We start from the raw sequence: 25528 nt of genomic DNA on the forward strand, positions 1-25528 counted from the left end.
GCCTCTAAAGTACATCAGTAGACTGACTTATTCAAAGTATTGATTTGGAAGATTGATGGATGGAGAGCTTGGATGGATTTGTCAGTGTGTAATGCACAAGAGATGCAAAGCACAAAGCTCCATGCGTGATTATTGACATCATCTCGTTACTCCAAAGCCAGTCAACAAGTGGACGTGCTTTGCAGACAGCAATTTGTTCCGCATTTCGTTTCATCTCAAGCGGTTGTCATTGTACATGTTCACCATGCTCTGCAAATACAGTATAAATCTGTTTACTATGCCACAAATGAGATCTCACCCCAGGGTTGTTTTATCAAAAGGACAATTTAGCATATCACACGCAACTCTAACCGCCACTCTAAACAGCGTCACTATTTTACCAGTTTCCTTTCTGTTTGTGGCCGCAACGAGAGTTTGGTTTAAAGATAAAAATACCTCCAGACAGAAGCCCGCTAATCAAGTTCCTCTAAGCATGTGCGTCCTTTGAAAATGAAAACGAGAACAGCTTTATTTGTCTCGCTTTGCGTTTGAGCAAACGGCACGATAATGTCCCAGTTGGTTATGCAGTCTACTTATTCCGGAATGAAGTGAATAGGCGAGCGAGCGCAGCGGAGCAGTTAATGGCCTTGATGAGTTTGTCTCTGCACATTCCTGATGAGGACTTGGTCTTGCTAAAGCCAGTGTTCACCTGGGAGCTCGATTCTGCACTCCAGGTACAAACACTTAACAAGTGGTGCTTAATGAAAGCTTCAATGCTTTGTTTAAAGGGAAGAAAAAAAAAAAAAAATCCACATACAGCTATAAAACATGGTTTCCTTAATAGGATGCTTGTGCTCACTGGGAATTATGCGCTGCATAGATAAAGGGTTGACCTTCAGGAAGTATTTTCACGATATACTTTATTTCGACTGTAACTAATCAGAAGGGGATAATTATTGAGCTGGTGAATTTTAGTATGGCTTATTGTTTTAGGATGGAAACTCGCTGGCATCTGACAATGATAAGAAATGTTTTGTTTTCTCTCGTTGGTTCTCATTTAACATGGATCGACTGTAGTTTCTTCGGTGATTTTTCATTCACAAAACACATAGCGTTAAATCGTGTGGGTTTTAAACCAGTTGAATATTGCATTACTGCTTTCGCATTTGTGAAAGGATGTTCATCATTTGAAACCTAATTTGTGCAAGATGCACTGCACTATTAGCAGCAAGTGACTGGGAGTGCAAGCAGGCATCCCGTCATTAATGAGTGTCATGAGCCAGAAATATTGAGAGCTCCTGTGTCCAACAGTTTTAGTTTGATCTTCCCCTAAACTGCAGTTAATGAACTGGCCCGGAACCAATGCAAAAGGCTGACATTTATGCATCCTCATCACGTAGCCCCGTCGCACTAATTAAATTTGATTCACTCAGGCTTTCTCTTGGTTTGTTTTCAGGCTGAACTGCAAACAAGACTTCAGATAATATTTTCACTCTTGTCTGTAGTGGATTTTAAAAAGTTGTCAGGTTAAGTATATATATTTACTGGAATGATTGGGATTAAGAGAGCCTGACATTTGATGTGTTGTGATGTGATGTGATGTGAGAACACTGAATCACTAATTCCAATCCATCCTTAGGCCTTGTTGGAAAACAATGAATTGTATTCATTAATTGTATGTTTGGAACTAGAACAAGAAAGTAGTGTAAAATCATTTCAAACAAGGAGTGTAAATAGTTTGTTCTTCTCTGTCCTTCCAGGCAACATAACGACCTGCTGCGGCAAGCATCAGTGAAGTGCGCCTTCAGCATACCCGGAAGAACAGTTCTAGAGACCTGTGGGAGACTTTTTACCCTGGACTGACCATCAAAGCCCTGAATAGAGCGGACTACTTTTAATAGCGATTCACGAACTGAAAAGAAAAAAGGTCAAAACAACATTCTGTGAAAGTCGTCACAGGAAAAAATAATCTATAAATGACTGAACACTGAATTGAAATTCCTTCAAGTGCATTTTTTGGGACATTTATCTTCGCTTAGCTCACTAAGTTAAACCAAAAGACACCTTGAAAAGCGTGTGTGGTCCAAGACTTTTTTTGCAAGACCCACTGCTAACGTGAGCATCCTGGAATGTCTTTGACTTCTGAAAAGGACCCGAGAGTCTAACACCAGTCTTGGGACTGTCTGCCCAAACTGTCGCCTTTTGGTGTTGGAGGAGTGTTTTCTGAATTAGGCCTCTGGACCCTTGGTGAGGATGACTTGAGTTGGCAGGCCTAACAACCCCCTTATTCACAGATAGAGCGAGAGAGCCTGGCAGTAAGAAAACACAGCACACAAATGTGGTGGCCCTAAGACATGCTGGTGTTGCTACTGGAGCCCTGCAGCAAAGACTATCATTATCCCTATCATCATTTGTCCAAGTTGAGGAAGATCCCACGGCCTCAGGGAACTAGACGATATATCTGAACGGCCTGAGGAAGACGGAGCGCCGAGACCCACTGCGATATCCTCAGTCGCTCAAAAAAAACAACTAAAACTCTTTCTAACCAAGTCCTCACCGAGAAACACACAACTGTCGCAGAAGTGAAAGGAAAAGACTGAACAGGTTAGCAAACCCTAAGCAATCATACCTAAGGTGGATAAGACCTCGTACACACACTAAGTCATCCTCTCTCACAAACACACACACACACACACACACACCATCTTGCTTTCGACTATTTGAAAACAGGGGCAGAGCCAGAATGTGGCTAATGGGTGGGCCTGGAAAAATCGGGTGGGCCTGAATATTTCTCTCACTGAGCACGATCCTCCTATCTCGACACAACGTATATTCAAATATTCAAATAAAATGATCAACTGAATGATATGAAGTTCAGATCTTCCTTAGACAACCCAATTGTGGCATTCTTAATATTCAATAAAACAAAAAACACAAATTCAAAAATAATTTCATAATTTACCCAAAAAAAAAAAACAATTTTGTTTTCATTCATCTCATTGGGTGGGCAGTCTGCCAGTCTGGGTGGGACTGTGCACACCCAGGCCCACCCATGGCACCGCCCCTGTTTGAAAACCGCAAAGAGGTTTTATTTAAGAAGTGATTCCATCCATTCACTTTGTAACTGGGATGCTGCAGTCTATAGCATTTACAAGTATGGTCAATTTTCGAGTCTCCAATTCTACCGTGCAAGTTTTTGGATTGTAGGAAATACATAACAGTAAGGCAGATAAGGGAAAAAAGAGATACAATCCTATCCATTCATTCCTAAGGCGTTCTAACAGGTACTGTATACATACTACTTGCCAATCAATCGCATTGAAATTATTAATGGGTATTGACAAAGAATCAAGTCTGTGTAATCTGAAAAAAAAACTACGTGAAACACTTGACTATCGTGTTTTTCAGATAAATTAAGAAAAGAAAAGTGAAGACAGATTATATCCGGGCAAAACAAATGAACTGGAGTTGATTGATCGAATGTGTGTGCAATTCAACAGACGAATGGGGAAATATGGGAAGATATGCAGGAGGTAAGATGGGGTGCAGCAGGTCAGTGGAAACAGATTTGCAGGAAAGAAAAATAACCATATTCTGAGGACCATTATGAAGATATTAAAAAAAAAAAAGTAAAGCTCAAAAAGGAGAAGCTTTATAGTGTTGCATCGATGCATACGCTTGTTGATATTCGTAGACCGTTCCAAATGTGTTTTTCTCCCCTGAGCGGCCCTTTTGTGCCCATATGTTCCTTTTAAATTCTGGCAATGCTTGGAATGCTAAAATAGAAACTGGAAATTCCATTCAGAGGAAAAAAAAGAAAAGAAAAGAAAACTGGGTCCAGACCAAATTACATGGCATACAGTTTGTTTTTTAAACATTGAGTACCAACCAGTGGTGGGGGGTGAGTTTTGGACCTGGGCCTTCATTGGGTATTTAGTAGGGCTGAAACCCAACCCCGGTCTTCGAGGGCCCCTATGCAGCCTGTTTGAGATGTCTCCCTCCTCCACCACACCTGATTGAAATGACCAGCTCATCAGCAAGCTCTGAGAAGCCTGATCCTGATCATTTCAATCAGGTGTGTTGAGGAGGGAGACATCTAGAACATGCTGGATAGGGGCCCTTGAAGACCGGGCTTGGACACCCCTGGTGTAAGATAGCTGTTCCGTTCATACATACAGTAACTACTCTGAGCAACACTATTAGTTGACCTTGCCTCATAAATTCCGTTTTTCTTTAAAAGTGCGCCTTGAAAGTGAATTTTTAATCATGGTCTAACATCATCCTCCATCTTAAATCAAGCTTTGATGCTCATCGAATTCAACCAATTAGAAGCTAAACCAGCTGAACCTAATTAGAGGATGGAGAAATTCACTCATCACCAGGCAGTAGAGAAACCATTCAGGAGGTGAATCTATAATCTAATTGGCTAAAAGAAGGGCGTGCAAATCCAACGGTATGTGTGTGGTCCAGGCCAGCAATCGAGATTCTGAAGGCGTTGGGAAAAAGAATATGCGCATGGCAACACATCGAAGCTGAAATCTGATTGACAAAAAAATAATAACCCACAAACTACTGAAGCCGCGTGGCAAGACGCGTTATGAAATGAAGACAAATGACTGTTGGAAATAAATGATTTACCATATCATGTAATTTGTAAATGTAGGTCTGTGCTTCTGATAGTGTTTGGGCCTGCAGAGAATGCTTTGAAGGCCCTGACGGCGCGCCACTGGTACCAACTACCACTGACAGAGCTTGTGGTTCATCTTTTACAAACACGAGCACAAATGCGCACATCAATAGAGCCGAAACTATGTGGTGGCCAGGTGTGGCCACCAAGTAGCTCCGCCCCTACTGAGTGATATGTTTTGTCACCCTGGCCACCCGACTGAAAATTTTTGGGCACACCCCTGCACAGCAACTACTCACAATCACTAAAACGAATAATGCGTTCTTTTCTTGCGCTTCTTTCCAGCCATTCCTCCTCTCCTCATGTGACTGACAGAGCTGCTCTCCATCTGCCTCCTTTCCTCATTTCAACCCCCATTCAAACCCCCAACCCACCCCTCTATCTGTTCTATTGTTGCCATGTCTCGTTTGCTTTGCATGGATTTTGACTGCAGCTAAGGGGCAAGTTTGCATCTAGCAAGTTGGAGTTTGTATACTAGCACATGCACGCGGGCACATTTGCACAGAAAGGAAAGGGAAAAAATTGTTGCCTTAAGAGGATTTGTTTATCAAATGTGCTGTCAAATCATGTCAGGGAAAAAACAATATATAGCCCGAGGCAAAAGAAAAAGAAAGGACTCAAACGAGGCGAGGCCACACTGTAATCAACACAACTTTCACCACTGTATGTTATTCATGTTCTAAAAATAGTTCACTCACAGCGAGTGAAATTGCGCGCAGATAATTATTTTGTTATTTTCATATTATGTATATTGGTGCTCACTTGCACACATCATAAAACAATAATATAGGACCCCTGTCATGGCGCACTACATTTCAGGGTATTTCAGGCCAGAATAATTCGCAGACATTTCACAAACAATAGAAAAACGAAGACAAGATGTGCATTATGAATGCCATCTTTCATTGAGGCAATGGTATGTGCGTATTTTATGATCGCTTCTATAGTTTGTGTGAGCATTGCTCCAAGTATGAAGTAATTCAGCATTTCAATTGCTCCATTCCACTGCGGGGTTTTTCATGCAGTGCTGTCACACCAAGGTTATTACGTCTGTTGTATTCACAGCTATCAACAGGACCGCGTGCAATTAATCGGATTTCCTCCTCGCAATCATTTCGCCATTTTAGTTTCATGTCAGTCACTCCATTTCAGTTAATCTCTGTCACTGTCCAATTTTCTCCATCCCTATCATCCATTTGGTTTCCCTGATTCTCGTAATCTTCTTCAGCCAATCACTTCACCTCACATCTCTCTCTGCGCTAAATTGCCCATTTGTCTTGTGCTCGGTTGCGTTGACCCAAATAATAATGGAGAGGCTCTCCAAAGTATGTTTCACGATTCAATCCACAGATCTCCTACTGAAGTAAGAAGAAAATAACTTTACATTTAGATATAGTAAAAACTGCATTTACGTCAAGCGATTCAAGAGAGAAAGGCCGATCACTGACAAAAGTACTTTTAAAAATGCCTATTCTTGATTGTGTTTTGACCATTAAGATGAACAAAAATCTTTTACTATTGCACCGTTTCCAAATTATTAGGCTTCCAGTGTACTGTAATGCCCTCGTATGTACGAAAGCAGAGCCACGGTCACCGATGCGCCATTCAGACGTTTCATGAACACCGCGAGAGCAGCAGAACAATACATGTGAACACACTCACACAGAAAGCGCTGTCATCCAGCGCTCACGCCCAGACGCAGGGACTCCAATACGCAGACCTGTCGATGTCACATGGCACTTAAAGGCGCATAGTATCTAACACAGACACTATAATATGTACAGTATTTTAAAAACAGTTTATACTTACAATTTTGTGTGTGTTTGCTTACAATCTGCTTAAAAAGTGTGTTTAACTGAGTTTCAAGGTGTTTTAATAAATTTAAATGGTTTGAAATGTGTGGAAGGGATAAAACATATTTTTAAAGGCTTTTATATGGTCTCTATATGATGCATTTTCACCGTCTGCGAGTCTGGAAGTCTGGAGTCCCTGCGATAAATAGGAGTTCACTCTATACGTCAATGTGTTTTGGCCCTTTAACTTTCCAAAAATTGCATTTAGGTCACTGAAAATACTGTGATCAGCTTTTCTATTTTCCATCTTACCCTTTGTGCGATGTCATTTAATTAGGCCAGATTATTAGGGGTACACTGTTTTTGTTCATTTTACAAAACAGTAAAGGTTTTAAAAATCATTAGATCAATGTGGCCACACAATGAGATTTTATGACTTTAAATCATAGCAGATGAAGCTTTCATGCAATTTAGTGCAACATGGGATGGTGCATTAACTCATTCACTGCCAGACATTTTCAGACCCTCTTTTACCCTACCGTTTGAAAAAGATTGAAAAACTATAAATAAATTCCTGGGATTGAAGGGTTGGACTGTGAAAAGACAAATAAATACGTCAATGGCAGTGATTGAGTTAAAAGAGAATTATTTTCCTACAGAAGAGAAAACTCTTCCTTTTATATGAGGAAATGATCAGTTAGAAACACAAACACTTTTTAGATCACTTTGACACCTTCAGGCACACTAAAGGGGCTTACCACTGATAATTACACTGGTCAATATAAAAATTTGAATCAGTGATGGTTTCATGTGTAAATTATATTTGACGCTGATTTTAAAAATGTCTTTACTTGTTTTCTAGCATATATTAAAGCTTGCACAATACAGATTTTATCATGCATTGTCATTTATAGCAAAGACGTTTCAGAAAAAAAATCCACTTGTTGCTTAACTGATAAATATTACTAAATATATTACCGTATTTTCCGATCTATAAGCCACAACTTTATATAAGCCACACCCACTCTAATTCTTAGAAAAAAATAATGAAAAAAACGAAATAACTCGCACCTATCTATGTTGAAAAATTAGATATTTACTGCATTTACAGAATTATTCTTTCCTAACAGTGCCTTTTAACAGGGCAGGAACTTTGCTGATTAAAACCGAACAGAACCAAGACAAAATAAAGTACTTATCTTAATTTCACTGCCTGCTGCCACTCCAGTTTGTCGGCTACTGAGCGCCCCTAGTGGCGGAAGAAAAAGCCACAGAATAGCCGCACCTTTATGTAAGCCACACTGTTCAAAACATAGGAAAAAAGTACCGGTTTATAGTCAGGAAAATACGGTACTATATTGGATGTACAGTATTAATATTATTATTGTTGCTGCTGTTGGTATTATGAAAATCTTTGTGCTATAGAAAAAAAACAAGGACAGATTCCGAATCAGTACAAAAAAATTATCTAGGAAAGTTTACTTACGTCTCTGGTAAAAGTAGAAAAAAAATGTAAAAAAAAAATGTAGTAAAAATTTGTTGATGAATGTTATTTAACAATTAAGTTTTCTTGAAATGAGTAGTGTTTCTGAAAATTACTTGATGATTAGTAAAAATATAAATGTAATGCCACTTGCTTCAGCATGTCACATTGTGGACAGTGTTTTAGGGAGCAAGGAATCTGGTACACGTGTTCCTCGGGTTATGAACGAGTTCCGTTCCTTTACTGGCGACATAACATGAATTTTCGCGTAAATCGGAATTAATGCTTTAATTCCCCCTAAATCTCTACATAAATATCCAATGTTCGTCCGCGTTTGGCCATTCTCCGACCTTTTGATGATATCCAGCTTTATTTCCATTGTAATTGCTTTCATCTTGGCTGGACCAGCATCGGTAGAAGATCCTGCCTTCTTTGTTACACACACACACTATCTGGCTGGAGACAAAATGGCGGACGAGACTCAGATGTCTTAAAGTCAAAACAGCGTAGGTCGAGCACCGTGTAACCCGAGAACCACCTGTATATGCACAACATACTTGCACTTCCGCATTGGAAGCCCGCTAACCTGTTTTCCGGGTTTGGTCGCGGGAATTTTTGCGTATAGGATTAGGATTAGGAACAGAAGTGGGAATAGTTTTCCAATAAAATACCTTATATAATACAGTCTATAGAGCACACTCTTCACTGAGACTTTGCAGTAGTTTTAAAACAGTCTTTCATTTTATGTTTCCCAACAGGAGCTGGGCACCAACATGGCAACTGAAAGTCTTGCTGAGCTTCGAGATTGGCTCTTCCTGCTCCTGCTATGCCTCACCTTATTGGCTGAGGTGCTGGAACTGGCGGCAGCCGCAATTGCCTTGGAGACGGGTGAGGGAGATGAAGGAATTGTTTGTCCCTCAGTCTGCCGCTGCGATGAGGGTTTTGTCTACTGCAATGACCGCGGACTCAGTCTAATTCCTCCTCTACCGTTGACGGCTGCCATCCTCTACCTACAAAGCAACCGACTGAGTAATGCCGGCCTACCACCGTCACTGGAGCGCAGCACTTCCATACGAGTGATTTACCTGTATGCCAACCAGTTGGATGAATTCCCTATACACCTTCCACCTTCATTACGAGAGCTCCATTTGCAGGATAACAACATACGAACGTTACCACGATCATCTCTGGCCAAGTTACCACTACTGGAGCGTTTACACTTGGATGATAATTCAATATCTACAGTTAGCATACAGGAGCGTGCTTTTTCTGGGACTCCACGACTCAGACTGCTGTTTCTCTCTCGGAACCACTTGTCAAGCATCCCTGCAGGCTTGCCCGCGTCCTTGGAGGAGCTGCGATTAGACGACAACAGAATCAACACCATCCCCACACATGCTTTCCGAGGGCTCTCCTCCTTACGGCGCTTGGTCCTGGATGGGAATCTGCTAGCCAACACACGCATTGCAGATGACACCTTCTCCCGCCTCTCCAATCTGACAGAACTGTCACTAGTCCGAAATGCCCTGCAGTCTCCACCAGTCAACCTACCGTCAGCTCATCTTGTTCGTCTCCATTTACAGGATAACGGGATGACTCACATACCACGAGGGGCGCTGGACGGAATGCGACGGCTCCAGAAGCTAGACCTCTCAGGAAACAATTTGACCAGTCTTCCTCGAGGGCTTCTGAAAGACGCAGATAGTCTGGAGCTGCTGCTGCTACGTGGAAATCCCTGGTACTGTAGTTGCAGCCTTCGCTGGCTCCATGCATGGCTTCATAGCTGGGGGGCTGCTGTAACAGTCAGAGGTTTGACCTGTCAAGGACCCGAGGCAGTGAAGGGCCAATCCCTTAAAGACCTGACCTATCTAATGGAACAGTGTGAAGGACCACAAGCTGGTCAGGCCACTGGAGTCGGGGGAAATCCCTCAGAAAAGAATGGAGGAGGTGACGATAGTGTTGGAGGGGATGGGCAAGTTGTTCCCCATGGCAGCACCACCACTAACTCTTTGTTGGTCCCCACACAAGGCTCCCTCTTCACACTCCGAGCCAAGCGGCCAGGTCTGGTTATGCCTCTGCCTGCAGGCGGGGACGGACATGTAACCGGTGGGGCCCTGGAGCTGACTGTGAAAGCTCTCTCTTCGGACAGTGTTCTGGTTAGCTGGTTGTGCCCACAGCCGGCACCCTCGTTCCGCCTATCATGGCTGAGGTTAGGTACCAGTGCGGCACTCGGTTCAATCACAGAGACTCTTGTTCCTGGAGAGAGAAGGCAGTACCATCTTAACCAACTCACACCACGCTCGCATTACCTCATTTGCCTGCTGCCATTACGACAGGAGACCTTTCTCGGCTCTAACATGGGGAATGCTCGCGTTGGCAGCGTTGAAACGAACAATAAAGATTCATCTCCAGCCTGTGCTCAGATAGAAACTGGAGAGGCTGTGGTGAACTCCAGGGGAGAGGGGTCAGATAAGGACACACAAGACTCTGAGCTATCAGCCTTGCCATTGGCAGGGATCATTGGGGGAGCCACAGCGTTAGTAAGCCTACTGCTCATCTTTGGTATTTTTTGCTGGTATGGACAAAGAACAAGTTACAAGTCAGGGGACTCGAATTCATACAACAGAGGCCGAGGAGTGAAAAATTATGATGACTATGTAGAGTCGGGCACCAAGAAAGACAATTCCATCTTAGAGATCAGAGCCCCTCCTGCAGGCTTTCAGATGACAGCCATGGCTCATCAGTCAATGCAGCCCAAACTGGAGGATGTCACCTACATCCACACCATTTTCCCCTCTTCTTCTTCTTCTTCTTCCCATGCAAATGGGACGTACAGGAGCAGCCACAGAGCCGGCAGCCTCAATGGCACCATCCTTAGCCAAACCAGCCACCATCATGTCACTTATGGTACCAACCGTGGCTACAGAGAGGGCGGCATCCCCGACATAGATTATGCCTACACGTGATGAAACAGGGCCGCACTCCCTGAGCCTTGAATGCCTGGCGCCATTTCTATGATGACGACCCTGTGGCCACTGGCCATTTTGTCCTTGGTTTCCAAAGTACCCTTTGTGCCTCAGCTGGTTCAAGTCTGATGTGTTTGCTAAGTAGATGAGACTGTTTTCAGCCATGTTGATTGGATATTGCTATTGTGTGACAGAAGTAATTGTCCTGCTATACTGTACTCTACTACTGTAATACACATTACAGCGGGCCCTTCTTTCAGTGCTATTTATATATGGTTACCGCCGGTACATTTTTCTCTTTTGGCTATCTCTGTGTCTTTCAAAGCTGCTGTTCATACACAGTAACTTATTTGAGGTTGATATTCTAGGCGTATAGCTGATGTAGAAGGAGATATATTTATAATACGCAGGAAAGGCAATTAATGTGTATATAGATAGCTCCCATATCTTTCGACCAACTCTATGCTCTTTGCTGTGCAGATGACGGGATGACAGAGGAAGAAATTGATGGTTATAATCCACAGATGACAGTAAATCGTGGTTGACATGAAAATACTTGTTTCAAGCAACCCCCGCCCCTCCATTTCCCCTGGATTACTTCACCCAATTTAATTGTTCCTCCTTCCTGACTCTTTGTTTTTAGCCGAGGCTCTTTCATTTCTCATGTCTTTTGTGGTGCCGTGAGTAGAGGACGACTTTGTTCTCGCCAAAGGAGCTGACAGCAGTGATAACAGTTCTGACAAAGACATGAGACACAAACCGCCACATGGGGAGACTAATGAGTGGGGGAGAGAGAGCAAGAGGGGAGAGAGTCATTGTGATGGATGGATAGATGTTTGGATGGAAAGAGCAAACATGAAGAAGAAAAGCGAGTGAAGGCTGCTGTTTTAGGAATGAGACTGAACGAATTGTGTTGGTTTAAATGCAAAGCAGGAGCAGAGATGGCACGTAAGAGGAAGAAGATAAGTTAAAAAGGCTCTGTAACAATGTAGTTGCAGTCAAAACATGGCTCGACATCTGAAGGAAGGTGACATGCATCAGAACCCCACCCCATCAATGTGACTACTGCAACCACAAAGTCTAGTTCCCCAAACTATTACGAGGACTATTGGCTTCAGTTAACAGTGGAACTCTCATTCCTAGTATGTGATGACATGATAAATACAGTTATTTTTAAGGACTCGACCTTATACAGTCAAATAATCCGCATAGGAAAAAAAGGTTATTCTGTCTGACATTCTGAAATGAGGAAGAACCAGCAGTCTAATTTCTATGATTTCTCATTATCAAGTCAACTTCACTAACGATAAGAAAGAAACCAACTCATGCATTTTGCATCATCATGCAGGCTTAATTTAGTAACCCAAATTATCCGACTGAGACTTGCTTAAATAACGGAAACAAAGTTTTAGAACCTCATCATTTTCTGATGGAAATTAAAACTGCAGTGTTCTAATTACATTGCAAAGTTGAACTCATTAACAATATAATGAACTGTGTCTTTAAAACCTAAATGAAATAGTATGGTTTAAGTGGTGGGTCACTGTTGGTGTAGTGGTACACACGCCAGAGTTGTGTGCGGGCAGCGTGGGATCGGTTCCCGCTCTGTGACGGTGTCTGTGTGTGTGCCCTGCGACTGGCTGGCGACCAGTTCGGGGTGTAGTCTGCCTTCGCCCATTGACGGCTGGGATAGGCTCCAGCAATTCCCCGCGACCCCGTATAGGATAAGCGGTTTGGAAGATGACACACGACACATGGTTTTGGTGGTTTTATTTACAGTTTAATTCTACTGTCATAGATCAGTGTCAAATTTAGGTATAAAAAGACACTTGTGGATAAAATGAAAAGATATATGTGGCTGTTGTTAAAGCACACAAAATTCGAATGATAAAAAAGTAGTGTTAGGGCCACACCGAAAAGAAAAATACTGTAAAATTGCAGGGCAAAAAGTTATAAATCTATAGAAAAAAGCCTCAACGGTACGGAGGAAGTTGCACTATTACAAGATTAAAAAGTAATATTACAAGAATAAAGTTGACTATTTCAGGAAGAGTCGCAATATTACGTGAACAAACTAAACCCAGCAGTCTGAGTTCGGCAGCTCCAGTGCATTCCTTTTGAAGAGCTGCCTTACATAAATCAGGCAACAGAATTAATATTAAAGCGCTATCTAAGTGCACTCCATTTACCATTTACTCCATTTATTCTATTTTTTAACATTTATTAAAATCCCTTCTAGTTGGAAGATTTTTTTAAACAATGACTACAATGACAGTATAATTTTGGAGTATTTTTTTTCCTGAAGGGAGGTTTGATACCTTTTTTTTTTCCAGACAGATAAATGGCAGTTCAAAGAGTCACTCTAGAGTATACACTGATACCAAGTACCAATACCGCTAGTACTTCTGATATGAAATTGAATTTAACACAATGACGAAAAATTGGGAACAAAGACTTCAGCTGATGATTCGCCCATGTGTCAAACTGCAGCAGCATAGTGGCAACTACTGCTGAGGAGGTCTTATTCAATGTCAGATTTAATTTGCCTTAAGTATCTGTGGCTAGTATCAGCGACCCGATACCTGAAAATAAGCCCCGTATTGGCCCGATACGATACCTACATTTTTAAGTGGTCCTACAACTCCTCTGTGCAAAAGCAAATTTGAAAAGGTTCAACAATTGCATATCTTCTGATGCATGTGTCCATTTTCAATTATAACACTTGTCTAAGACATAATAAAATATAGTATAGATAAAGGCAAAATAATTGGTGATCATTTGTTTTAACTCAGTGGATAGTTGATATCAGTTGCCACCTTGAGTGAGTTGAACTAGTTGGAAAGATGCAGTTGACTCAGGGCCTATCATCCAGTTTCAGTAGCCTTCATGCAGCAAAGACACACGAGGGGATGTTTTGACAACAGGGACAACAGGCTGACCGCCACACTGTGCACTTCAACATACACAGGAAAACAGCAGGGAGGGCGCCAGCTGCTTTCCAAATGCCCCCACCGGTATATTCTAAGGGAGGAGGAACAGTTGAGCAGCGATATTGGCAGAGCTACTGTGTTGTTTTAATTTGATTTTTTTTTTTAAGTCTGCACTTGTTTTGAGGCTTCTGTTTAATAGCACTGACGCTACCTTTCACTCTGTAGAAATCTCTATTCCTTGAAAAAATAAATGTCACCCTAAAATGTGATGATGAGAACGCTGTTATGTATAAAAATGGGTGCAAAATTCTACTCCAGTTATTGGTCTGTTGTCCTTTTTTCTACATGAATGAATAAAGACTGAATAACGAGAGGGGCGATTATAAGACTTATCTTTGTGTGTTCGACATACAGCACGTGTGTGGGAGGAGTGTCATTAAAACCAAGACGGCCCCATATATCACTTTGCTGCCTAAAAAAAACATGGAAAGACAAGATTATTAGTATGATTTGTGCTGAAACAAAGAGGACCTCATTATATGACACTGGATGAATGTATCAGCGGATACACGCGGCCATTGAGTTTGGCGGAAAATCGGAAAATAATAAGCAGACATATCTATCTTAATGCTGACACATTTGCGTGTCAGAGTCCACCAGAAAGTCGCAAGTGTGCATTTGTTCAGACGCGTTTATGGTCCTGAGTGAAGACACCGGGTCGCATTCAAGTGAGTGCTAATGCTTGCCTGTTGCATGGATCGATATGAGAGATGTATGAGTGCATCTTCGTGTTAGTGCTTGTGATTGGCGTGTCTGGATGGGTAATATTGTGCATGTGTGTGTTGTTTGAGAATGGAGACTAAAAACAAGAATTGACTGACACCAATTGAAATTCCAAGCTGAAATATTTTCAAGCATTTATACAGTGAAAGTCCAAAAAGTCTACACCAGTGTTTTTCAAACTTTTTTGAGTCAAGGCACATTTCTTTCATTGAAAAAAATCCTGTGTCACACCACCAGCTGAAATTGTGAAAAAAAAGCTTATTTTAACAATATAAGTGTTATATTGTTTATATAAGCATTTTTTAACATTGAAGAATGATATTATATTATAAAATCATGAATAGGAATTAAATAAACACAAAGAAAAAAGTATTTTATAATGTTTCATATTGATGCTTACACAGTGTGAAGCATGGGCCTGTTTGGATAAACTAATTCGCTTGTCTCTAAACAAAGACAATTAGCTACCTGCTGCTGCTGCTGCTACCTATTGGTATGTAAGAGTACTACAATGTGGTAAAGACATGATTATGCTGCCAGGCGCTAGACCGCACAGGCACACAAATGAGATAATTTCTCACGGCACACCTGACAATATCTCGCGGCACACCAGTGTGCCACGGCACAGTGTTTGAAAAACACTGGTCTACACACCCTTGTTCGAATACGAAGATTTTGTGATACATAAAAGGAGACCAAATAATGTCAAAGCTTTTTATTTCATTAATGTGACCTTAAAATGTGCAATTCATTCACATAGTTTTTTATTTCGCTTTGACTTTTGATTTTAAATTCAGTTACTTTGAATTGGTTTTTAGAGCGGTCTTGTTGGTTTTTATTTGTATTTATTTATTATTTTTTTCAAAAAAGCTTTGTTTGTTTAATTCTTATTAGTTTTAGTATTAGTTTTAATTTTTTTTTTTTAATATAAGGAGTATTTGTCAAGTCCACAATTTAAACAAAAAGGTTACATTAAGTATTGTGTAATAAAGTTAACCACAATTCCCAAACGACTGTTTGACCTTTGTTCTTGCGTAGAGCCATACACTAACTCCAAAATTAATACATTTCAAATCAACCCCAAAAGCATGTATGAAATTAACTGACAAAGATGAAAATGAAGGACATTTTCACTGTAATTATAGTAAATTTATTTTATGTATGTAAAAAATTGTTTCAGTTAGTTATGTTTTTCGTTTTTTTAAAAGCAATCGTTTTATTTTCATTTCATTAACAACCTTTTTTAAATTTTAGTTTTAGTTATTTTTTTAGTTTTCACTGTCTACTATTACCTGAGTGTGCACACCCTCTTATAACTGGTGACGTGCTTGTGTTAGAACTAACCACATTCTAGAATTAATCAGCACAGTCAGCACGCACCTGTCACCATTTCATGCGCCTCTGATTAACTTCAAACAAAGTTCAGATGTTCTAGTAGGATTTTCATGACATGTTTACAGTCACATCTTAAGTTACATGCCAAAGTCGACAGAGGGCTTCCATAGCATCAGAGGGATGTCATTGTTCAATGGTATCAGTCAGGAGAAGGGTAAAAAAAAAAGAATTCCCAAGGTATTAAATATGCCACGAACAAAGTGAAGTCATCTTAGGTGGAGAAATTATAGCACAACAGTGACAATACCACTGATGGTATCATCTATCCCATCATATGTAGACAAACAGATGAAAAAAGAGACAGTTGTGGTAAATAAATTATTTTCAAACCAATGAAGTGAAATTGGATAATCGTCCGTGGTATGCCTGATGATCTGTGAAGGCACACTCGTTTTGACTGGTTTCATTTAAAATGTACTTTAAAAAAAAAAAAAAAAAAAAATGTTCATTTCATATCACAACAAATACATTAAAAACAGGGAGTCGGGGTAACTAATGTTCCTCCCACGCAAGTAAGCAAAAATTAAATGTAATGTTTTTCATTCCTACAATGAAGTTCACATTCCAAAGTTCACAGTCCAAAGTGACCGGCACCGATTGAGGGGGGTCATATGGTGAGTGGGTGGCGAGCGCGATGGCGGGAGGAACGCCGTCTGTTACCGATCTTGATTCCCTTTGTGAGTTGATGGGTGTTTAGCATTCTGCTGGATTTAGCACAGATGCTTGTGAACCGCTTCCCCAGATGGCAGAGGCGAAAACAGATTGCGAGGATGTGAGGACGGCTGCGGCGGCCATCGTTAATGATGCTGGAGGCTCTGAAAAGACATCGGCAATGGTACACCTTCAGCATGGCGAGGTCTTGCAATGTCTCGCTGTTCTGCCTTTCAGTGGATGTTGTTTGCTTGCTTTGGGGTTAATGGACCGTGAAGCTGCACTTGGATTTCTATGGCAGCCGTGCGGAAGGTCATGTGGCAGGAATCGGGGAAATGGCCTTTAAAAACTCTAGAGAGGATGGAGTCTTTTTAACAGCACGGTCAGGGTGTTAATGGTTGTGGCAGGGTCGTATGCCAAGGTGTGCACTCGGCATGCTGATGTTTATGAACCTCCGATGCGCCACTGATGGTAAATATTGAATCTTGCTAGCCTTTAAGTCAATTGAGGTTATTTTCTTCAGTGTGTGTCTGTTTCCAGTCTCCATATTTTGTATATGGGTCACATGATGGCAGTTAAGACAGACAGTATTTGAATTATTGGCAGTTGTTATCATTCAAATGGTAACAACTGTTTCTAAGAATAAATATATTCTAAAGTAAATTTTTAAACTTTCAACGCCAAAATGTCTTACCAATAAATATCCAAAATGAAGTTTTATGATTTGCAACATGTTTTCTGAAGATCATAATTCAATTGTTCCCTATATAGTATTTTTTTTCCTATTACTTAAAGAGGAAATCAGCCCAAACAAATATTTTTCAAGAATATGTTCCCAACACGTCATTCTGATTAATATTGCGTTCGTGGAATATGAGTTAAGCAGCAAAATCCACCCCTTTTTAGCCATATCTGGGGGCGGCCATTTTGTCCCTTCTTTTGACTGTAAATGACATCACAACTGCTCAGGGCTCAGGTAACGACCAATCACAGCTCATCTTCAGAAAACAGGTCAGTCGCGATTGGTCGTTACCTGAGCCCCCAGCAGTTGTGATGTCATTTTCAGTTAACAGGAGTGACAAAATGGCCGCCCCCAGAGATGGCTAAAAACGTGTGGATTGACTCTTATTCCACAAACGCAATATTTATCAGAATGCGTTGTTTTTACTAGTGGGCTTGCATAGAACATATTCTTGAAAAAAATGTTTTGGTTGACTTCCACTTTAATATGCCTTTTTACTGGAAACTAACATAATTGCATTTAAGTGCCCTAAGAGTTTCCTTTTTTGTGTTCTTTTACAAATGGTCCATCTTTTTCACCTAGCTGGCTTTACTTTTAATGACACTGGAAAGAGCCTAATTATGATGTCGCAATACACCAGAGGGATGTGTGAGCTAAAGTGCCAGGGTGTGGCAGCCATTTTCCATTCACACAATAGCAGACAAAAAAACAAATGTTCTTTTTTGGGAAATGTGTAGATTTGTATAAGAGTCATGTCTTTACCATTATCACAATTGTATAACGACAAGAGTGTAATGGGTTTGACGAGTAAATAGGATGCAGAGTTTGAAGGGCAACACATGGAAATTCTGCCACTCACAGGATTTTTATGAAGCAAATACAAAATTTCAAGGTGAAGAATCAGTATTTGAACAGTGTCATCCTCAAAGGTCAAATCAAGTTTTATTAGACTTTGATCCAAATTCAAATTATACATGGAAAATCCTATTAAACGTATTCAGAGGCTAATGTGCCATCAGATCTGGTTCTAATTGCTTGAGCTTATTAGGAATCTTCGTGCATTTGTCACTTGGCTCTAGACTTCTATTAGCAGTCAGAGAGGCACAGCAGCCTCTCCACCAAAAGGTTGAGGACCCAGGTGAGGTGTACGTATCCATGACAACCTCAGCATCTCTGATAAGACAGTTTTAAATTACCGTAATCTTCCTTTCCGGAGGTGACAGTGAGGCGGAGCACAATCAATATTGCATCTTTTGTACATTCTATATGCAAACTGTAGGCTCGTGCAGGTGATTTTCAATGCCAAGGCCATGTTAAGTGCAATTCCTCTGTCTTGCGGGAACAGCCTGTACTCATTCCCACAATAACCTGGGATCATTATGGAGCTGCAACATTGTTGCGATCCATTATCTACTGTGAGGCCTTTCAGCTAAATTATGCTCATATTTGACGCAACTAAAAGATGCATACTCGGAGATTCAAGTACTTAGCTGTTGGGTTTTATCTTTCCACTGTGACAAATGAGATCCAGGTTGGGTTTTCAGATAGGCTTCCATTGAGTTACATCACTTAGTAGGTCATTCATTCAAATTTAAATACACTGCAAGAGAGAAATGGGGCTGAATCATCGACATACAGTATGTAGCGAGACCTCTGAGGTCCTTGGATTTATTCCATTTTGAAACCATTTTTTCCCACAGAAAGATCAATTATATTAATCTATTCCACAGGCAACCTTTATCAACAGTTGTGAGTACCATTTTAACTTTTCGTTTTCTTAGTAAAAGACATGATCAACAATAAATCAAGCATAGCGAATGTGGATATGGAGAGAGGACTTTGCACAGCTTACTTATAGTGTACATTCTGCTCTTATTCCTTTCTGGGCATATTATTATATAGTATTTATGGGGACATGCCGCAGCTAGGCATATTATTATTATATAGTAATATATCAGTGTTGATGGGACAGTGAACTGTACAGCTTTTGTCATGACCGCTAGGTTTTATTCCAGTGCTACAGTCATTGTCATATTTCTTCTTGTTGGCATCGCTAGTCCCCTTCTGTGGTGGCATTACAAACAAAACAAAAAAATCGAATGGATTTTTGTAGTCTCTCGATAATAAACACATGAATAAAATGCCGTTTTAAGCTCGTTGATGTACAGCCTCTAAGGCACATTTTTCAAAATGTCCAAAATGTAGCAGCTTCAAAGCACACATACTATCGAAAATGTGTTTGCAATGTTTTTATGAAAATAATTGGATCTAAAAAAAATAGTTGCATCTTCGCAGCGCTTGCCCACTGATCAAGTGTGAAACTAAACGACCGATAAATCTTTCGTTATCCACCTATAATTTGGGACAATGTGAGTTTCTGCAGTTCTGCAGTTCAAATTAACATAATGACCATCCCACAGTTTTCCCACAAATGAGGTGGCGGCTAGGCTATAGCCGCAGAGCAAAAGGACCACTTTGACGCAGCAGCCAGAGCACTATCTTGTCAAAGCCAAAAAGCAAGCAGAGCTGCAGTGTTAGCGCAGACTAGCATTAGCTAACGCCATTAGCGGTGTTAGCTCCTTATAATAATGCTATGATCATCTCCAGTTAGGTTTTCAATGTGTGAGTAGGAGGTATCTGTCTTTGGCTATGTCATATAATAATTGACAAGGATTTTTTTAAAAGGCAATTAAAAACACATCTCTTTAGGCGTGTGTTCCAGTAATATTTAATTGCATTATTTCTGTAAATTGTTACTTTCTTGTCGTTTCTTTAATTATTTTATGCTTGCATTTGATTTATTGTTGTATTTTAACTATGTGAAGCACTTTGTGACCTCTCTCTGTGAGAGGTGCTATAGAAATAAATTTTACTTACTTACTTACGAGTTCAATTCTGCTTGGTGAAGAAATTGTGTATCCATCAGTGATAATTCAATGGAATCTCTATAGGTGCTCGCTTTAAGTGAGATAACTTTTTATTTCTTACAAACAACACTTGATTGCTTCGTGAAGTTGTTGGCGGGGGTGGTGGTGTTTGGTGATGTGTTCATGCACCTTAGAAATGCTTTCATTATCTTTAAAGTAAGAGCATGCACTTGCTTTCCACGGTCTGGAATCTGCCTCTAGTATTAGAAGAATGCAGCGAGCCACCGCAGAAGAGGGGATGGCCAAAAGCTGGCAGGAATGATCCGGTAAGATCCAGCCTACTGGTTGTCATTCTAAAAAGGCAACATGCAGGGAGGGTGGAATTAGGGCTGGCGTATTGCACGGGACAGATCTGCCCCTAAAAGTAGCCAATTCCACCATGGCAAGAAATGTATGTCTTTAATTCTCTGGATATTTTGATGAAAACATACTAAGACAGCAGGGTGGTTCTCAGCAAACATGGTCCAGGAGTGTGACATGAGAGCCCAAATTTCAACATGCGCAAAATCATATATGCTTTTAAATGAAATCTTCCTGCATTGTGCTACGAATAAATAGATATATAGTTCACTCAACCCTTTGATCGCAGGAGATTGCTGAACGTTGTGCTCTACTCTGTTGTTGCATGTTTGTACGGTTGTTACACTGGTACCGAACACTGAGCACTCAAGTACCAAACTATTTTGAAATTCATTTTTACACTTTAACAGCTTCACGGCGTTGGACGCCACACGTGGACAACGCAACGTCTTAGCTGCCCACTTCGCAAAATATTAAATACTTAGAGATTAACTGTGTGCCTTTCAAATCTTGTTGAGCCACGCGCAAGAATATACTAAAGTAATAGTGCATTAAACTAGAGTGAAAAAATGTATCAATCTATTTTATTTGTCAGTCGTTACCAATAAAACTGGACATCGCGCTCGACAAGTAGCTTACTCGGTCATCGTGGAATAACAAAAAAGGTTGTTTTTTTTTAAATGTAAACATCATATTTTAAAGTGAGACCACTGAACTTCCGGTTCATCTTACCAAAGTCAATTTGTATATAGTACATTACAGTTGTAAATCATCAGTGGTACCTCGTGAACACAAAATGAAACGACCGTAACGTATTCTTTTCTGCTGACAATCGTGACATGATGTACAGCGGGTGACACAGATTCAATGGAATTGTGTTGCATTGACATTTTGCCCGTTTATTGGAACAACTGTTTTGAAACTGATGCATTTTAAGGGTATAAAGGGCTCTTGTTTACATGGTATGTCATGCACAGGAAGTGGTCGCAACGGCTATTTTTCACCTCTCAAAACACACTCACACACAAACAACAGCACAAATCTCAGTAAGATTGTTCATTTTATCTCTGCAGATGTGCAATGTAGCAAGCAATGAAATCTGGTGATTGATTATAAAGGGAAAAAAATATTGATTCTCAAAGTGGGTCAGTGTTTAAGTGTCAGGCCAGAACATACTTCGTGAGAACCATACAGCTGGGAACTGTTTCAAATAGTAGGGGAAAAATGCATAATACTTAAGGCACTTAAGTTTAGGTGTTAAGCCCATAACAGCAATTTTCATGTCAACATTTATTATATTTTAGCAGGTAATATACCTGTTAAATTCCATTTCTTTTGCTCTTTTTCATGTGCTGCTGAAAGAAACATCTAACACTTACACAACTGCATGTTCCACTGTGACTGTGCCCCGCAGGTGAGGGTGAAAAGTGGATTCTTCCTCATTTCTTTTACTAAGAACAGCTTCCTGCTGAGGCCCAAAATGGCACCCAGAGTTCAACTAGCAGAAAAGACTTCAGTTGCCTCAGTGCAGCTTAAACAATGACACGAAGCGCACTGTGAAGCTCCATAAAGCCGAAAGCAGCTGCAGCCGGGCGATAATTCTCTCTGGGTGGGATTTTATAGACTGTCATTTAAGGGATTATTATCCAACTATTGATTACAGCCATTTTCAATACAGAAGCTCGTCTTAGCTCGGTGCAATAAAATGTACTTTAATAAATTCCAGTTGTGTTTTTTTTTCTTCCAGCCACTTCACCTTCTCCACGCTTTAAAGACTTAGCAGGATAGCAGTGACGCATCTTCGGGTGTTTGCATATATTATGCTCCTTTAGCAAAAGGTCAATGCATTCCTATTATTATATGCATTCTAGGAAATATACATGTATATATATATATATATATATATATATATGCATATATTTCACACATAACTGTTTTCACACAACCTTTAACATGTCAGTTTACAGTCCAAATCGACTGTAATTAAGGTATCTAATTCATAGAGTGAAAGGCAAAGTTAAGTAAGCGTGACAGCCTATTTTTCATCAGTGTGACTAAACTCTGACTAGACAAGGTAAAAAAGAGAGAAATGTGGCTTGACACAATGTAAGAATAAAAGTGCAAGGACATTACAGCCCAATGATACTATAACATATAGAGCAGTGATTTAAAACAGCACGCATTGGCCGAAAAGGCACACACCATAAGGAAAAGAAAAATCAATCTTCATCACACATGCTCAGATTTTCAAACATCTAAATCTAATCCGTCTTGGAGCCCCAGTCTGCATTTGCAATCCCTTCATGAAGTTATCGTCGGAAAGTGGACATTACCACCGCAAACAAACGAGAGGGACGGGTAAACAAGCGCACCTGTTCACCCCTGAGCGACAGGGGACTGATGGTCCCCAAGGATCTGGACCGAGCTGGAAAACAAACAAGTGATTCATTCTCTCTACAAAGACAGAAACGGCCAGCTACCTCAGAGCTATGAAGTGATCCAGCAACAACAAAACATTAAGCTGTGGCCTGAGATCCTCTGAAGCAATAGCTGGAGAGGACATCACAGGAATCAACAAGGTAGAGAGAGAATAAAAAACACACACGCACACACAAGACAACCCCCAGGGATTAAGAGGACACAAACTGCATGAACAAGAATGTCCAACAGTCACTTTGGTGTCACTGCTTGATGCCTCAACAAGAAATTAGCCTCACATTCATGCCTTAATTATATCATTAAGATATACTTTATGTATGATTCCCTGAGGAATTAAGGAGGATGTTAACTACAGTAAGTACGATTGCGCATGCTCTCTGTTAGGTTCCCTGGTTCTGCTCCTTGAGCCCCGCCCCTTCCTTTCCGTGTGTGTGTGTGTGTATGTGTGTCTATGGTTGTCTTGGTGCAGGTGTGGCGAGACGGTATCACCATCAGCATCTTACTTAAGATGGGCCCAACCACCACCCTGTCGCCAGATCAACACTCTCGATTCAGAGTTTGTGCATCCAAGCAACTATCCTGAACTCTTTCAAGTACTTTCAGAAATTTGAACCTGTTTTTATATCGCTTCTCAGGTTATCCTGCACTCAGCCTGCCAACGCTGGGCCGCGAATCCCGCCTGTTCCCAAAACAACTTCTGGACTTGCTCTCCGATCTACACCTTCATCCCTGTTTCAATAAACACATCACTGTATTTCTCAACTCGACTCAGGTCTCTGCAATTGGGCCTTCCTCACACCCAGAACCCTGACATTATCAGTCAAACACATTGCAGGGTTTTTTCCTAGCTCAAATTGATGCAGAGGTGGTACACATCACTGTATTTCTCAACTCGACTCAGGTCTCTGCAATTGGGCCTTCCTCACACCCAGAACCCTGACATTATCAGTCAAACACATTGCAGGGTTTTTTCCTAGCTCAAATTGATGCAGAGGTGGTACCATCCAGACCATGCGCCAAGAGGTGCATGTATTTCGTAAATTAAACTGACTCACTGTCTTTTACAGAGAACATAGTTTAAGTTAAGAGTTACAATAAGAATGACTAATATCATGTTAAAGCATTCATTTATTAAAGCTAGAGCCACATTTTTTGAAGTGTTACTGCAAGGTGCCACATTATACATATGGGTGCAGATAAACTTTTTTTTTGTTCTTTGTTTTTTTTGGGGGGGGTTGCCATTAGATTATATATAGTTATTTTTATGTATTGTATTTTTGTTAAGATTTGGGGGTGTCTGGAACAGAGTAATTGGATTCATATTATTGTCTATGTTTAAATCAGACTTTCTGGAATGGATTCCTTGTACTGGCATAAAGACACAAATGTTGCAACACCAACAGTTTTGGGAATAACAGCGTTTAAGTATAACAGCATACATTTTTGAGTAACAGAGTAATCTAAATTACATAAATTATCAGGATAATGCCATTGCCGTTACTGATGATGTAACATGCCTTGTCAGGATGAAGGATCGTGATGCCATCTTTACATCTGTACTTCAGATGTACTTTGTGAGTACTTAACAACACAATTTCCTTCACATCACAGTTCATAAACAACCTGCTTCAGATGTCATTGTTTCATGTGCGGTCCTCAGTCATGGTTTCATAATGTGGAATGCATACGTGTCCAGAATCTTGCTCATCACATTCACGGCGAAGGTGGGAACAAACCGAAATTAGAAAGCAGTGTTTAGAATTGTGGAGAATTTGTAAATTTTTGTGTCAAGGTACTTTTTCGATATGAATTGAATGAATAAGCCACCAGGCCCATTATACAAAGTTGTGTCGGTGACAATTATTCTGATTGGCTGTTAGTCAGCAAATGCAAATCAGTACATGAGATACAAGTCAAGGTAATGGCAAAGAAAAAGGCATTATCTAGTAAATTAAACTCAGCGAAACCTTGTTTTTTAGTTGGACTTGGTCCTGCATGTTTTGCAGATCTGTTGTGTGTTAGTTCTGGATATCTGTGAATTTTATTTAATGGAACCATGACTATGCATGGCGTGGGGAACAATGAGTTCCTAGTAAGGGAAAGCAGACGGATTAAATCCATGAGCCTCGTATCATGAGCCTCATCAGTAAAAGTAGGTATGTGCTTGCACACAAGTTTGGGGACAAGTGTACGCCTTCATGGGCTCAATCATACAGATGTGTGCTTCCAACATCAAGCTGACGCCAACATTGGTGAAAATTTAAAAGAAAGCCAGTGGCTGTTTCTAGAGATAATGTATTTGGATACAAGTGAATGACCGTTTTTTCCCAATCATCAAACAACCTTGAGAACACTTTATAGCAGTAAAATAAATATAACTTAACATGTTTGTCCCTACTGAATGTTAAAGTAGTGGATGAAGCTCAGTTTACTGTGCAATAATATACAAATCC

The 25528-nt window shown here is 40.5% G+C and overlaps 2 protein-coding genes across 4 annotated transcripts in view; one reads left to right on the forward strand and one right to left on the reverse strand.

Annotated features, from left to right (window-relative positions):
- The window catches only part of flrt1b (fibronectin leucine rich transmembrane protein 1b), a 53920-nt gene extending 39713 nt beyond the window's left edge, over positions 1-14207 (forward strand). For both annotated transcript variants that reach the window (XM_086018140.1, XM_086018132.1), the window contains exons 2-3: positions 1740-2583; positions 8701-14207. In XM_086018140.1, the coding sequence (XP_085874266.1) occupies positions 8716-10908 (2193 nt within the window). In that variant the 5' untranslated portion in view covers positions 1740-2583; positions 8701-8715 and the 3' untranslated portion in view covers positions 10909-14207. The remainder of the gene's footprint in view (positions 1-1739; positions 2584-8700) is intronic.
- Positions 1-25528, reverse strand: part of macrod1 (mono-ADP ribosylhydrolase 1) — a 161092-nt gene that overhangs the window by 114146 nt on the left and 21418 nt on the right. The gene's annotated exons all lie outside the window — the stretch shown is intronic.

This window comes from Filicampus tigris, chromosome 2, assembly GCF_054856515.1.
Source record: "Filicampus tigris isolate MCC_2025a chromosome 2, RoL_Ftig_1.0, whole genome shotgun sequence".
Taxonomy (NCBI): Eukaryota; Metazoa; Chordata; class Actinopteri; order Syngnathiformes; family Syngnathidae; genus Filicampus; species Filicampus tigris.